At 31.3% G+C, this 17,216-nt stretch overlaps 1 protein-coding gene and 1 long non-coding RNA gene across 12 annotated transcripts in view; both read right to left on the bottom strand.

Annotated features, from left to right (window-relative positions):
• The window catches only part of LOC130901877 (calcium/calmodulin-dependent protein kinase type II alpha chain), a 172,215-nt gene that overhangs the window by 34,240 nt on the left and 120,759 nt on the right, over positions 1 to 17,216 (bottom strand). For 4 of the 11 annotated variants that reach the window (XM_057813525.1, XM_057813523.1, XM_057813524.1 and 1 more), the window contains one exon: positions 9,763 to 9,900. The exons of the other annotated variants lie outside the window; for them this stretch is intronic. In XM_057813525.1, coding sequence (XP_057669508.1) covers positions 9,763 to 9,900 — 138 coding nt within the window. The remainder of the gene's footprint in view (positions 1 to 9,762; positions 9,901 to 17,216) is intronic. 11 annotated transcript variants of the gene reach the window in all.
• LOC130901878 (uncharacterized) lies at positions 11,025 to 12,814 on the bottom strand. Its single transcript, XR_009060333.1, has 3 exons — positions 12,779 to 12,814; positions 12,663 to 12,716; positions 11,025 to 11,431 (listed from the first exon to the last, which is right to left on the bottom strand). It is a non-coding gene; the product is annotated as an uncharacterized LOC130901878 (long non-coding RNA).

The following is a 17,216-nucleotide window of genomic DNA, read 5'->3' on the forward strand; positions in this document are numbered from 1 at the left end:
ATATACATTCACATCAGGTGTTGATAACCCAATCTTAATAATGGGTTGAAGCTTTGCGATTTCTTACACATTCCGTGATACTCCTACTACGCTAGGCATACTGATAACCAGGTGATAAATACGCTTCAGATGTATCTCTAGTTCTTAACCTTCTTCCACCCATATTTAATTTGGAACGAATCTGGGAATCTTGGTAGCAAATGTATCAATATACAATTATAGTGCTTTTGATGGAAACTAAATCTGACCTTGAGTGTTAGGACTATCTGGCGTTGTTTATGCTGTTCAACAGAAAATTCAGTGTTGCTACGTTCGCTTCACCTCATTTTATCTCTAGTTAAATCATCATGCATGTGTGCATGTCTAAACAAAACCGGGATTCCTCACTAAAGATGATAGTGTTTCAGTTCTCATACCATGCCAAAAAGGTACGATATAAAATTTTCCTCTTGTTGATGCCACAATAAACTACACGTATAAATTGGAAATTTATTCAGGGTCTCAACTAGATGGGCCCTTCTTTGTGAGTAATAAACAAGTAAAGTCATGTGAAAAAATGACAGAGCCTATATTTGGACCTGCGCGTAACATCACGGTTAATAATTGATTCATAGAAATGGATCTTGTGGATGAACTAAAGATACTTTTGGGTCAGTATAAAGAAAGAAAAAACAGTTGCTACCACAATTTATTGCTACCAGAGGAAGGAAACAATTCAGCAGTTTATTTGGCTTTAGCGGAAGAAAGACTTTAGTCTCGTATGTGCTACAGGCAAAATATCAATGTGATTCTTGTATCAACGCTCCGTCGATATTAAGATGATTAGAAGAATCCAGAAAGTATAGAATATCATACTCCTACAGAAAGAGGCGTTCACAAAATGTGTACTACATTAAATGTATCAAAAAATATCTAGCAATGGCCAGAGGAAATAGGTTGAATTTTGGTGGGATGAAGTCTAAAGCCTTTTTCCTTGGCCATAATTACGCATCAATACGGAGAAGACTATTTTTGAAGTAATTGGCCCATGAATTAATATTTGATGAACTGATGAGTCGAGAATTTTGAAATCTCTTGACATGTCTACTGATCTCGAAATGAGGGTGAAAAGATTCTATTCTTTTCAATAAGAAGAAAGATACTCCACAACAATCCCTAGCTCTAGAAAATTGCCTCATGCAGATACGATGTGCGATAGACGCTTTACTTTTGTAAATATTTGACATAATTCACAAGACCACACCACCAATGGTTATTAAAAAGAAATTGCCTTGTGATAACACATTTTGGAGACGGATAGACGAGATGTGGGAAAAATTTTTCATAATTCTTCACATCCAACACATTCTCGGATATATTCGACATATTAAAGATGAAAATATCTTCCAAGAATTGCTATTTGCTACATATTTAAAGACTGATACTAGGCAAGAATCAATATTACCATTGGACGTTTCTTACCGATAAACCTATTCCACGAAAAACATGTTTATCTCACAACTGATAATGTATCATCCGGAGTATATGGTCATTCTGGTTTTATTTATCACTGAAGCAATAAATATCTGAGGGGCTGTTCTGATCCACAGACAGCATTTTCTAGGAATAAATTGGAGTCCTAGATTGATTCTGTCTATACAATAGGCTGTCAATAGGAGTCGAGGCAATCATTGAATTATCGATTTGTAAGGAAAACTTTTTTTTTGCACACGCTAAAAGGAGACTATAAGAAGAAAGGTTTTTATTTATTTTTAAACCTGTGTTAGAAGATTTGAATTTGAGAGAAAATCTGTAAAAGTCTGCATTGTGGAACATTGCTAAAAAATACCACTTTTCCATAGTAATATTTAGTTGACCTTCAGCGTGATTTCAATGAAACAATAAAGAAAAAGCAACCGTTTGAAAATCAAAAAGCGGAAAGATTCAATAAAGGTTTTCCTTTTTTTCCTTACGCAATTGTATATGGAATATACATAGCCAAAAAAGTGACCACAATAGGCCACATGAGGTATTTGTCATAACGAAAGACCAGATTTCTTTACCTTTCGCCGTCAGTTTATTGGCAGCAGTTTATTTCCCTAAAGAAGTTCTATTTATTGGGTGCTAGATCAGAATTGTGAGGTGGATTGTTACAAACTTTGAAAAATACTCTAAGAGTTGAGGATTTATTACCAAAAAAAACGATGTGCGAATTTTCTCGAGCGCAGTCTTTTTTTCATTTTAGAGGTTATAATGTCAATTTGTTCAAGCGAATAGTAATAAAAATTGCTGATAAAGATCCAATGTATACCATAAAGAATAGTTCAAAAACCTTCCAGAATGATGCCAGTGTAGGAATAATCCCTAATTATAGGAAATTTAGTCGTTTTAACGAGATAGTGTTAAAATTTTTAATAGTAGATTTATAGGATTGATACCCATGAATCTTAGACGACAAATGGAGTTGGATGTACAGTACATATATACAATCACAACACCAACCAATCGTTCCGAATCAGACTGCCATATATGGGAATAAGGGATATGCAATCGAAAGGTTTCTTAAACGTTTACGTGTAATACAATGATATTTTTCTTCAGTTTTTAAACGATCAATCTCTGATAGCAATTGACACCCAAATATAGGGACACCCAAAACATACAAGTATAAGAAAGATAGAATAGCTTAAATAAAAAGGTACGGCACAAGTTCCTTTTTTTGTCAGATATATCTCTTCCCAAGGTCCAAAAGAAGAACTTCTAGGACAAAGGAAAAGATATAGCGAATGCCGTGCAAAAATGCCCTGAAAACAATGAGAATTTAAATAAAATTGTTGCAAAAGCATATAGAAGGCAGGCCCTCACAGTAGAGCAGGCAATTAGTTGAATATTGAATATACGCGATGAACGATAGAAGATAATCGGGGTGGGACCAAGTGAAATTTAAAGTGAGGTGATAGTTACTAATATTTTAATAATGTTGTAATTAGTGTGAAAATTGTAGTGTAATAAAGTTGTGTGTGTGAAATTGATTTGTATAATTGTATCTAAGAATCGTATTCAAAAAACCATAGAATATTTACAGTAATGCTGATCATAATTTTGTTTAATGCGGTAAATACATTCCACAGTTACTTTTTGAACATTCGTACATCCTACTTTTAAACCTTACTCACCTTCTACGCACGGATAACCGTCAAAGTTTAGATCTACTTGTCAATTTCATTTAAGATGTCAAAATTGCTATTTAGGTAGAATAATTTGAAACGTATTTATGACTAATGGGCAAGCTTCCAAGTCATCTCATTTCACACACTATTGGAATGTCATACAATTATTTTCCAAATATTTTTTTTTCTTTTATATTTTTCATTTGTCAAAACAATCTGTCAAAAAACTATACTTTGGTGTATAAAATTTGATACACAAGGTTTAAATATTAGTAATAGTTGTGTTATATGCTTTTATTAATTGCACATTTAGTTTTCGTCATTACTCTACTTACTCATATTTCTATTTTACAATACAATGGATATATGTTCCATTTTTTTTCCAAATAAACAATTTAGTAAATTAAGTATTTATGATATAAAATGAAAGAATTAATACAATCCCATATTGTTTTTGCGTGCTATTATCAATAGGTTTTTCATATAACATACAAACATATATTCAAACTTATTCTACTGTTGACTAAACATGCCAAACCAAACAAAACACTAAATACTTTGCAACTGCTTGATATTCTCCTTAAACCGAGAAACAAGAATTCATTTCTATATAGGCCGGCACTTACGAAAAAAAAAAAGACTTTTGGTGACAAAATTAATAGGAGAAAAAAACAAAGCCATCCTGTTATTATTATAATTCAACATTTTTTATCTATGCGTAATTTTTTTAAACAATATAAATACAAAAAAATCGTTAGAAATTTTGTTGTTTGCGTTTTGCGCTGAACCTATGCAAGATTCGTCTTTGTTACTATGGGCAATATTGTAGAGAATTAAAAAATATTCAAAATAACCTTTTATAAATTGAATTTCGATAATTTGTTGCTTAGATAATTTAACCGGAAGGAGAAAATTTTTAATTTTTTAAATTGTTTATAATTTGTTCAATTTTAAATATAAAGGTTTCTTATTCACTGAAAACCGAGATCTTGATGTACTTATTCAATGCTTTAAAGATGGGCTCTGTGGCTCCAATAGTTTTTGCAAAATGGCAATTAAACCATAGAAGGCCCTTTTTTTCAAAGGACCATTCTTGCTCACCGGATGGTCCTATCATCATTTGGAAAGTCGCGTTGGAAAGAAGAAGAGTTGAACTAAAAATCCGTCATCTCAGTTTTTTGAATTTTTTCTGACCTCCAAAAAGTGTTCAAAAAAGGAGTAAGGTAAGGAGAAGCTTGAAATTTTTGTCAATAAAAGTTTCAATAATTTATTATTGAAAATGTGCATTTGGTAGCAGTATAAGTGACACTGTTTTTCTCCGCTGCTCCGCGAAGCCGCGACAGCGGAGGAGTGGGGATAATGAAAAGAAGCAAAGACGGGGCGCTCAAAAATACTCCGACATACTTCAAATCAGCGGAGCGCTGAAAAATATTAATTATATCAGTAACTATTGATATTTTTTTTAAACTATGCTAACTCGTTCAGCTAGAATTAACTGAGTTTTTTTGGTAAAATTAATAATTTTCCCAGAATATTCCTCTCTATGAATTTTGCAATTTCTTGTAAGACTTATTTATTAACTAAATAAACAGATATTCGTACTGGCATAAAATACTTTGGATTCTAGGTGAAAATACTTAATTTTATGGGGAAATATTTCGTATTTACTGCTTCACTTGAACGCATTTATAGGTTTCATACAAAAAATTTTAAAATACTTTTTTTTGTAAGTTGTTTTTAAAAATATTTTTATTTGTACCCCAATACTGTAAAACAATAATTTTTCAGCTTGAATCTGTATAATTTATTGTGGATTATTTAAGTTTTATTTTATGTGCTACAGCAGCTGCATTATAGACTGTGTACAATAGAAAATTTGGGTTTGGGTGATATTCTTGCCCAATTTTGTTAATACATCTGTGGCGTCTGTAGAATAAACACATATTACATTTTTTTGGGCACGTTTTTTACGATTACCTATCTGAAATTATACTTTTAAAATAAAGTTATTTTTAAGTTTTTTAATCTCAATTTGTTATAAAAAAAAGTCTCACAAAAAATTACAAAATTCATAGAGGGGAAAATTCTGGGAAAATTATTAATTTTAGCAAAAAACTAATGTGACAGCTAATTTTAGCTGAACAGGTTAGCCCAGTTTGAAAAAAAGATCAAAATTGGCCCAATAGTTACTGAGATAATTAATATTTTTCAGCGCTCCGCATCTGGCGTATCATTTTGAGCACATTCCTTGATATTGAAAAACAAAGTCCCAGTGAATTTAAAAAAGAAAATGTCTAGCTTCGCCCCAAATTAAGCTGCCAGCTTTCCGAATAAAACATTGGAATTACGATAGTTTTATAAAATGTTTTAAAAACAATAAATTGTTTATACATTTTTTTTACCCCTTTTTTGAACACTTTTTGGAGCTCAAAAAAAATTCAAAAAACTGAGATGAGGGATTTTTAGTTCAACTCTTCTTCTTTCCAACGCGAATTTCCAAATGATGATAGAACCATCCGGTGAGCAAGAATGGTCCTTTGAAAAAAAGGGCCTCCTATGATTTAATTGTCAATTTGCAAAAACTATTGGGGCCACAGGGCCCATCTTTACAGCTTTTATTAAGTACCTCGAGATCTCTATTTTCAACGAATAAGAAACCTTTATATTAAAAATTGAACAAATTATAAACAATTTAAAAAATTGAAAATTTTTTCCTTCCGGTTTAATTATCTAAGCAACAAATTATCGAAATTTAAATTATCTAAGCAACAAATTATCGAAATTCAATTTATAAAAGCTTATTTTAAATATTTTTTAATTCTCTATAATATTGCCCATAGTAACAAAGACGAGTCTTGCATAGTTTCAGCGCAAAACGCAAATAACAAAATTTGTACCGTTTTTTTGGTGTTTTTATCGTTTAAAAAATAACGCATAGATAAAAAATGTTGAATTTTATGCACATAACTTTTATTTAACCCCTAGATCACGATGGCGTTGTTTTTTTTCTACTATTAATTTTGTCACGTAATTTCGTAAATGCCCTGGCCTAATATGAATTATATTAGCTTGACATTAATCTATCTACGTGTATGTAACGGAATCTTTTGACACAATTTCCACCCACTTAAAACCAATAGATAAAATGGCATTGAATATATTATGGAATACTGATAATCGGCCTCTGTCTGAAAAACAGAAATTTTGCTTGTTGTCATTTCTACTACCACTACTTAGAGTATGGGATGTCCCAGAAATCAATCAATCAATATTTTGTTGAAGCATGGATTAAGTTCATTTAATCTCTTATGTATCTTTGCAGCTCATATATTACAGACATGAAAATATTTGACGTAGTTGAAAACAAACATTTTGATACAGGGTGTCTCAAAAATTATCTTTGAAACATAAATACACTCTAAAGAAAGCCAATAACAAAATAAAAACTAGACCATATTCATGCAGGATGCAACGATAGAATTAGCTCAACGAATGCAAGAAATACAACAGGAAAACTTGAACCGGTATCAAGTGAGAATCAAGCATAATCAACAACTATTGCTTCGACGTAGACAACGAGAAGGAAATCAAATGCATGACCTTGATATCTCAGGATTTTTTAGTCTCAACATTATTTATCTACAGCTCAATACTATGTGGGCATAAAATACACAGATATCCAAATAACAAGTTTGTATTTCAAATGCAAAGGTATGAAGCTGGACTAGTGACGGCTAAGAATACCTCCAGAGTTACCCAAGCAATTCAGTTCACGATTCTAATCCAGTAGGATTACGGAAGGAGAATTTTGCTAGTGGCGTAGAAGTGGAGTACGGGTAAAATAATCATTTACCACTAGCTGTAGCAAGGTCCGTTTAAAAAGGGTATAGTTTTTTGACTGCAAAGGGAATGATACGTCAAGAAGTTTTAAAATGCTGGTCAAAAATAGTTTTTAAATTATTATAAGAAACACCTTGTAACTCGGTGATATTTCAGTAATCCAAATATTGTCAAGTATTTTCAGTGTAAAAATAATTGCAAAAGAGTTTATTAAAATCAATTTAGATATATTAATGCCAGTATTTTCCTCAAATGAAGCGTCCTTTAAATAAGAATCTTGTAGAATGTTGTTTTTTTAGTCCAATTAATTTAGATTCGAATTACCAATTGAAAGACAAGACTGCATTCTTCAATATAAGTTTATTTTATCATACTACGAAGGATTTAATGTTGAATGTTGAATGTTGAATTTTGTTTGGGGCAGGGAACTACCTTTAAAATCACTTAAAATATCTCAAAGTTTCATAGATGTACTCAAAACGTTGAATAAAAAAGGATTTAGAAGTAAATTAAATCTTCACAGATAGCTCGGTAAGAAATTATAGAACATAAGTCAGTGTGTTGTCAAAAAAATTGAATATCCAAAAGTTGTATATTCTGAAAACTGGTGTAATATCCTTCAAGCGGATATATATGCAATAGAGAAAGCTGTCATATTGTTAAGGGTAAGTGGTGAATTGAATAGAAACACAATAATATAATCAGACAGCCAAGCAGCCTTCAAAATAATACTATCAAACTGGACCGAATCAAAAGTAATAATGAGCTCTCTCCTGGATTCGTGACATTTAAAGTAAGCCCCTGCTGGTTACTTGGACTCTATGAAGTGGAAGCGTACTCTAAAGCTGTCAAACTTGCTAGAAATGGGACGACGATAGATTATGCCGAAGAAACAGTTACAGTACTACTACCGATTGATTTGTTAAGATGCTGACAGGAATTAGAGCCACAAATCAGGATATATTATTGCATGTCGAGCGATTGCACTAAGGATAAATGAAGAGAACACACTAAATCCAGAAAACCATTGAAGTGATCACTGGTCATTATAACTATCACAAAGGATGAAGAAGATAGGATCGAACATTTGCTTTGTTGGTATACTCCCTTGGAAAAAAAAAGACGTCAAATGCTGGGGAACGACACAGTAAATTGTCTCAAAGAAATAGCATATTCCATAAACGTAAAAAAAGGGGAGTTAGGTTAATTAAGTTTCCTAGGAAAAATAAAGGGAAACACAATTAGCCTCAGACCTCCAAGTGAACCACGGCCAAACTTACTTAAGGATGGTGTGAAAATGAAGCACTTTTTTGCTTGATCAACTATTTTGAATAGAATCCAACAATTATAGTCAAAATACGTATTAATAACAATTATTTTTTTACAATTAATCGAGACTTACCAATTATTCGTGAGTGTCTTGGTACACTCGGGAGAGAATTTACAAGAAATTACTAAAGTAACAGATCAATCAACATTCGAATCTGCACTGATAGAGGAGCTGCATAAAAATATTATTGACAAAATGAGAAACGTACCTACATTATACAACCTCTAGAGTCTCCAACAGAACTATCACTACAAATTTAAAAATTGGATATATTTTCATAATAAATGTACTTATAAACTAATCATAATCATGAAATATGAAGATTGGGGTCAATTTACCTCTATAGCCAGCTGCATCCCTGGTGAGTCATATGGCATCAAAGAAGGGCCCAAAATTTAAAAAAATACTTTCTTTGTAGCCCTTCAACTTGGAAATACGAAATTCAGTTCTTCTATTAAATTAAATGGTATGTTTTTTAATGAGTTGTCAATTCTCACTCAGTGAACAAGTGGATATGGTATTGGTCTTAGATTTTTTAAGGAAAATGTCTTGAGATTGGAACATTGGTTAACGCATGATGTTTAAGTGTCAATATAAGAGAATTTTTAAGTCGCCAATATCCAAATGACTGGATTGGCGATAATTATCCTCAATATTGGCCTTCTTGTTCATAGGACCTCGCTAGAGGTAATTACTTTCTTTGGGAAGCGTTAAAGGAGTCCGATTCCTTCACAAAAATTTAACATACCCACTTCAACGCTAAACAAAAATTATTAACTAATTTTAAAAAAATTATAACAATTTAATGACTAGAAGAACTGAATAAGAAATTGTTAAAATTGATGTATAAATTAATAGTCATCATTTGACTTTTTTGTAACATTGTTGAAAACATATCTTTGCTTATTCTTAAAAATGACAAAGTTTTATGAAAAATTACAAGAGTAAGGAAAATTTTAGATTCAAATTATCCATGGTATGAAAATAAAACTTTTTATATTTATGAACTTTCAGGTTAGGTCGCTCCTATTGGTTCGTCGCCTTCTACTTACCATTACTTAATGCACTTGAACAGTCTCATACAGTGTACAAAATTTTTTTCAACGTGTTGGGCCTACTCCGAGGCCCATAAATCCTCAGGGATGCAGCTTGGTATAGAAATAAATTATCCCCATTCATCATATTTAGGGCTCCCCTATACGCCTTTGCTCTGTGAAGATGTTTATGCGGGACACCCGATATAATCGTAACGATACCAACGAGAACATAGACAATATATCCCGATTATAGTAACGGCTTTACTAGATATGACTCGGATGTATAATCGAATTTTGTCTATAATCTCGTAATATTCTGACTGATTATTATTGGAATAAAACACAAGTTAGTCAATAACACAAGAAAACTGTTAGTAATTGAGGAAAACTACCCTTTTAACCTAACCTTGAATGCCTTGCAATAAAGCTTGACCTACATTTAAGGCGTTAGGCCTTGGATTAGGTGTCGAAGCTGATATGGAACTAGAAGGAGAACCAGAAGATGCAGGTGCTATTCGTGGTGATTGAGGAGGAGTTCCAGGACCTGGTAAGTACATGGAAAATAAATTAAAAACATAGGTCGGCGAAGAAAAAAAAATATAATCGATTAGAAGTTTTGTAGACGCAAAAAATGTTTTCTAGTTTCAATTTTTAGTGACAAAAAAATTGATTATATTATTAACTTAGCCAATACGAGTGTAAAAAACAAATGTCATCCCTAGAAAACAGATTTGGTATAGGAAATAAATGAAGACATTCCAGAAAAACGAGTACAGTTTTCTGAGATTTTTTTTACAAAATAAATACTAATGTTATACTTGTTGCCTTTACTCAGCATTGTCATATAGCTCCCAGTGAAGGGCACCACCTGTCGGTGCTTCCGAAACAGTGGTAAAACGATGATGCCACTATCCTCATGCGTCGTTTTAAAGGTTTCGTCCACTTTTGTTGACAAGGGACTCTTCGTTTCCTTCTGTAGACACTAGTTAATACGCTGAAGCGTAAATGTAAGCTATTCTTCTCAATGCCAGGATTAGGTATTGAATTACTGACTTTATCTTCCTCTTTCGACAAGGCAGTTAGTTACGATATGTTGATGACAATTTCGTCATTCGGTCCATGGAAGAAAATCATGACAAATTATCGTGAAAAACGGGTCTAGTAAGAAATTAGATAATTTATAAGTAGTGGTGCTATTATCAAGTTATAAAACTGGTTACCGGAAAAGAAGTAAAAAGTTAAAGAAAGAAAATCCTTTCTTTGGATTATAAGTTAAAGACGGTATGAGTTTATTTGATGAATAATTTCCTTGGCAGAAAGTGTGGGGTTTTTACTGACCTGTAACAGTTGTTGGAAACATCCATGTTTAGCTAGCATTTGTGTGAAATAATAATAAATAATGCTTTTTAATTAGATAAGTCTCTAAATTCAGGATCTGATAGTTGGATAGATCTATCAACTAAACTTATTAGCACTGATCTTTTTTGACATAGGATGACATGAATTGAAGTTCAAATATCTTGAGGACCTAGTTGGTTTCGTATACCACTCTATTTTTATTGAGCCATAACCCTGCATCCAGGGTTATGGCTCAATTAATTGGAGATCTTGATAAAGCTTTCTCAAGCAATTATGAATATTCCATTCTTCTTATGTTACGTACTCTACTGAATACACTGTTTACACCACCACTAAACAAACATTCACAATTACACTGTTTGACGCGCGTTCCGATAACCAAGTTATCGTTTTCAGAGGCTGAAGTTTATTTTGTAGTGTTGCTGTAGTGGTAATGTAAACAGTGTGTTCACTATGAATATCACCAAGGGTTTAAAAAATTCCAGCTTAGTTGTATTACTGCCGTAGAAAAAATACTACAGTCAATGTATAATTCTTATCATAAAAAACTTCCATTCATAGTCGAGATGAATTATATAATTAATTGAATTTTCTTGTCAACAAGTCATCTTTACCATCCACCAACATTCTTGCGCTTCAGAAACTATAAACAATTGTCGAATCCTAGTCGCTGTGGAAACAAAATACCTGTGGCTCCATCTCGATCAGAAATTCACCTGGAAAAAATATATAAAGACTGAACGAAAACGATTAGGCATCAAAAAAGAAAATTTAAATTCAGTCGGTAGTTGTGTCAATACTTCAGTGGACCTGGAGCCCCTACAATATTTGAGAGATCAGTGTAAAGGCCTAGCGATACTAAAAACTTATCCTACAATAAAAAAGGTAATTTTAAAAGACGACATATGTTTACCAAGCTCAGCACTTTTTCATATGGTGGGATGATAATAGGAAACCACAGAAGAAAAATAAGACAAGACGTTTTTTGAAAAACTTGTATCGTTAAAAAGTGTGATTGATAAAAATTTAATTGGATTTCGAAAATACTTATTTCGCATTCAAAACACAAAATTATTTTGTATTTTGCAATTGAAATAGTGAGTCGAAAAATAGAGTAAATTAACAGAAATCCACGACAACGAACTAATAGCAGAACTATTTACCAGTGGTTCAAATTAGGAAATACCACACTGAATCTGACCTGATTGTCATATATATATATACAATAATTTAAGAATACTCAATGATGAGTAGCGTCGATGGATGCTCCTTTCCAAGCCAATAAGGTTGAACACATTTTCTTGATACTTGCTCCTTATGTAAATTGTAAATATGCGCATATATGAATAAAAAATGTTTTCTTGATGCTACACTATTTAATATTAAGAATAATATAAATAACATGATGGAAAGTATGGTATTTGGACCTCAATATAATTGAACTTCAATTCATGTCATCCTATCTCACAGAAGAATCAATGATTATTAGTTTGGCTGATACAACTGTCAGGTTCCGAATTTATTATGCACAGATTTTTAAAACGCAAACAATGCAATAAGAGAAAATAATTCGAGAGAAAAAAATATTTTCAAAAGAAGGATAAACAAATCAATTCACAAACAAACCATACCTTAAACCTAAAGAATTTGAGGAAAATTTCTGAGATTTATTTTATAAATTTCAATTCAACTGTAATCATTTGAAATGATAAATGCTTCTTTGTATACTAAAATTTGAATTTCAGCACATGACGAATATGGTAGGTGAACCATTATTTCATAGTTAAATAGACCGATATAAGGTTGGAACCTCAAAAACCTTAACAAAAAACTGTATAATCAAGGTGTAAAACAAAGGAAATTTGAAAAAATATTCAATTATATTGATTCAATACAAGAATAATGACTAAAAATGCGGCCGTGATCAATCTTGTTCAAAATACTCACTATCCCTCCGTTTAGTAGTGCCCCAAACCGCCGCTAGGGCGGACATAATGTCACCTAAACAACCAATTTTAACCAGTTAATGATGTAATTTACGAAAAACACAACTCTGTCGTTACCAAATGACAGACGTCAGTATTGGAACAAAATCAAATACAAATAAGTTACTGACTGTTTTATATATAACGCTGGTAAGAGTTCACGATTAACTGATGTTTTAATCGTAGTTAGCTTCATGAAAATAAAACTATTTTTAGTACATCGAGTTAAAATAAACAATTCTAAAATGAATTGTCTGTAGGAGCTAAAGTGTTTTCCGTAACCAGTTTTATAATGTAACAATAAGTACAACTACTGATGTATTTTCTAATTTCTTACTTTTTAGACCTTTTTATATGTCTTAGTTGATGAACCGTTTTAATTTAAGGTCACTTCTGATTGGATTTTAAAACAAGGAAAATTATTGACTTTTATAACTATGCCAGTGTTTATTAAAATATGATTTGTCTTTGACAATTCGCATAATTATATTCATAAATAGATACATAGATTTTTTATTATGGAGACATTATACGATAGTTACAATTTTCGATAACTATGTACTATGTTTAAATGAACAATAATATATTGTATAAAATATTTGTTAAAATGAAATCAAAGGGTTTCTAATAATGTAACAAAATTTTTCAACAAAAATATTTAGTAGTCGTGGATAAAGTATAGTATTCTACTCACGTATAATGAGTTATATAATGAGTATAATAACCTCAACTATAAACTCGTGATTAATATACTATGCTGGATCTTAACTCAACTGAAATCAATCAATTAATCAAATATCTTTTTTCTGTTATGTGGTTTTTTAAATAGGTTTGAGTGTTGAGTTGCTCTTGCCAAAGAAATCTTAATAAAACAGCCTTTAGTTAATTGATCGATTGTTCACATTGTTTTTTTGTGTACAGAATTTGCCGTGGTAATAACGTACACAAAAAAGAACTATCCAATTTGTTACCGGCGTTCTGAATTTCTGATTGTATATATATATTACTCAGATTCATTTTTATATATAAGATTCAAAAAGTTTGAATGTAACCATGAATAATTCAATTAGGGGGTACTATTTATTTATGAGATATGACAACTAATGATAAAGGAAATTTCAGTGTTGTTAAAATATAAATTTATAATATAATAATAAACGAAATAGGTAGGGGTTGTTTTAAAAACTAATTTTCAATCAGAACAGACCTAAAATCAAAACCATTCATCATTCACATATAAAAAGGTCTAATTTAATAATAATAAATTAAAGAAATTTTTGTGTGTTTGTCAGTGATTGTTGAATTATTCAAATTTATATACATAAATAAGTTCTAATCTTATTGTGTTGTTCTATATTGTAGTCTCCCTGATGCTAGAGAAAACCTTTCCCGAAAAGGTTTCTCAATCAGAATTGAGTAATTATTTACCGACACACAACAAACTTTAACAATAAGAAAATATTTTTTATGTCATAAAGCTAAATAGTACAGAAACTGCTACCTAGACAATGTATCAATTACGCTACTCCAAATAATTAATTATAGATGAGGAATTTATAACTTTTAGAAACTAAAGAATCAAGAACAAATGAAACAACTCGTCAGCTAATCATATTCATCTACTATTCATCATATACCTATGACCCATTCACCACGTTCCGTTTTCGAATGCAACTGAACCTGATCTGCATTTCTTTCCCAACATTCAGATCATAATTTCCAAAAAACTCTAAAATACTTCACACTTACTTTATATAAACTAATTATTTGACTATTTTTGTATCCAAATAGAATTATTTTTTATGTATGATTCTGGGACGTACAAATTGTTTCGAATGATATGAACTAAAAACTACTAGAGTTTGGTATCATATACATCAATCTAGATCCGATATGATAGGGTACAATTATTTTCAAACTGAATAATAATACAGAAACAGTCTATTCATTTTCTTAAATATTTACTTTTATAGACTTCATATTCTGGATGGGGTATAATTAATTTCATATAACCTCATGACTCAGGGAAGCTGGGTTATGTAACATTTTTCTTTAAATTTTCAATTTTCTATGGAAAAAGTAATCTTGGAAAGTTTCGATAGATATCACAGTCTTTTACTTGAAGGTATACCATGTATTTTACTATAATCGCAATGCAATGAATCAAGTCGATTATAATATAAATACGAGGGTTGTCGGAAAAGCTCCAACATAAGATGGGTAATATATTTCCGCATGCGCCGAGAGATTCTAACTAAAATTTCAGAGTTTTTGCCATATACTGGCAAAAGAATTATGCATGCGTAAACTTTCCGCTCATTGGATGCTGAGTTCGTTCACTTGGATCAAAATTCATAAATCGATTTATAACTAAGATGAAACAGGAATTTACCACGACTGCAAAGGGCGAATCTGCTCCGATCCTGGCAAATATGTTCATCGGCTATTCTCAAAGAGGTTAAACAATAATGGGATAGTATACAGCAACGTTGGTAGGTTCATGGAAGAAATTGCAAAAAGCAAACGCATTTGAAGCGACTTAAATAATATGAACGTGATTAAAACCGTTGGGTATAAGCCAATTCATGCTGTATCTTCGTTTAGCTACAGGAAAAAGTTTATAGTTAGATGTAATCGTATATTTATTCGGAAGTACTATATTCTTTTCCCTGAGTGGATAGCAAGGTACAGAGCCACACAGTAAAAAGACATAATATCAGCTCTAGAAATTAATATACAAACAGAAAATGCAAGTAAAGCAAAACCACAGCACAACATTCCATATAAACAAATAACAAAATTGAAACTTAACATTCTTCCATGCAATATAAATTTAAACTTGCATATTTGGCAAAAATATGTAAAATATATTATTAGGAATTAATTCAGAAACAATATCGTCAAATCAAGCAATTAATATAAGCCATTTATTTGGAATTTAAAAAAATCTCTATACAAGTTCCTTTCCATTTTAGTTGGCCTACACAATTTGAAAATATTGAACATTATTGATTAACAATGGATTAATTCACAATTATATTGGAAATAGAACTGAGAAACATAATCTTTTAGAATATTTTTACATATATAAACACATTAATGCAATATTTAACTATTTTTATTAGAAATTAAGCTAGAATGAAAGGTTTTTTTAAACTCTAACGGGAATCAATTCTCTGAAGGGTTGGTTTGATAATATATTTTTTTTGATTTCGCAATTTACTTCAAGTACCTAAATTGGCGTACTCGCTTTCAAGACAATGCGCGCCACCGACAATTAGGGTTGAGTACCGGGAATCTTTTTGAAGATCTTTTTTAATAATTCAAATACTTTTTTTTGAATGTGTTCAATGGTTAAAATTGTTTAAATTTTTTATGGGCTGATTAACTTTCTACGCACAAGATCCACACATCATTTCAGAACGAATGAGCAAGAAAACATGATCAGTTCTATCCAGATCGTCTCAAACGTAAAATAAGATTTTATTGATACCGATTATGGAATTATATTTCAGTTGAAGATGTTTTAATTTATCAGTAGAAGTAGAAAAGGATATCACGCACCTGAAAACACTTGATGGAAGACTGCAGTTGCTCACTTTTGGAATGAGTTTCTATTAGTACGGATTTTTTACTAACAGTAAACATTGTGGCATGAGATACTTCGGAGCTGTCCGACAAGAATAATACATGGATTCACAAAATTTCAAGATACTTGGGATTCGATTATAGAATTTCCGCTGTGATACAAAATAGAGGTGACGTTACTTCAACATTTCCAAATTGTAAATAAATAGGTAAGTCAACAGTTAAGGGAAAGGGCTCGTATATCAAAATATTACAAATTATAATTATATCCTATTATTTATAAATTACGGCAATGAGTCAATTTTCCCCTGTTCTGTTTTTAGAATATATTTATAATTTGCTACCTTTTTTTAAATACTTAACACATTTCATTCCTTATCATAGAAGTAAAGCTAGCGACTAACATTAAATAATTTCAGAAATCATGTTGAAAAACCACTTGTGATTGGAGACAAACTACCTCAAATTAGAAGGATAACAAGTATTTCGATCTAATTCATTAAATATATAATTTTGGATTTATATTTTAAAATGCTAGCTGGTGCCGTCTTCAGTTAGGATCAGACTCTGCGAGTCATTAGGGATGTTACGTTCTTTGGAGGAGATATCCAATATATTGTTGTGTTATTTAGCAATGCGGTACTAAAGTATACTCTTCTTAATATATACTTCGATCTACCAGTTACTTTGGCACAATTGAAATCCTTAGAACGGTCTTCATAAATAACGTACTTGGTAAGTGGACTTTAGTCAGGATATAATTTGCTATGCTGTGAGATGTAATCTGATTGATGGAAAATAACTTGATAGAAATAACAAAGTCCAAAATATAATCCATTACATTATTTGCTAGTATAGGAGATATTGTAGACCCTTTCAGTGTTCCAAAGATTTCTGATATTGCTATTATCTTAAGAAAAATTAAGTG

The sequence above is a fragment of the Diorhabda carinulata genome, chromosome X (genome assembly GCF_026250575.1).
Source record: "Diorhabda carinulata isolate Delta chromosome X, icDioCari1.1, whole genome shotgun sequence".
Lineage (NCBI taxonomy): Eukaryota > Metazoa > Arthropoda > Insecta > Coleoptera > Chrysomelidae > Diorhabda > Diorhabda carinulata.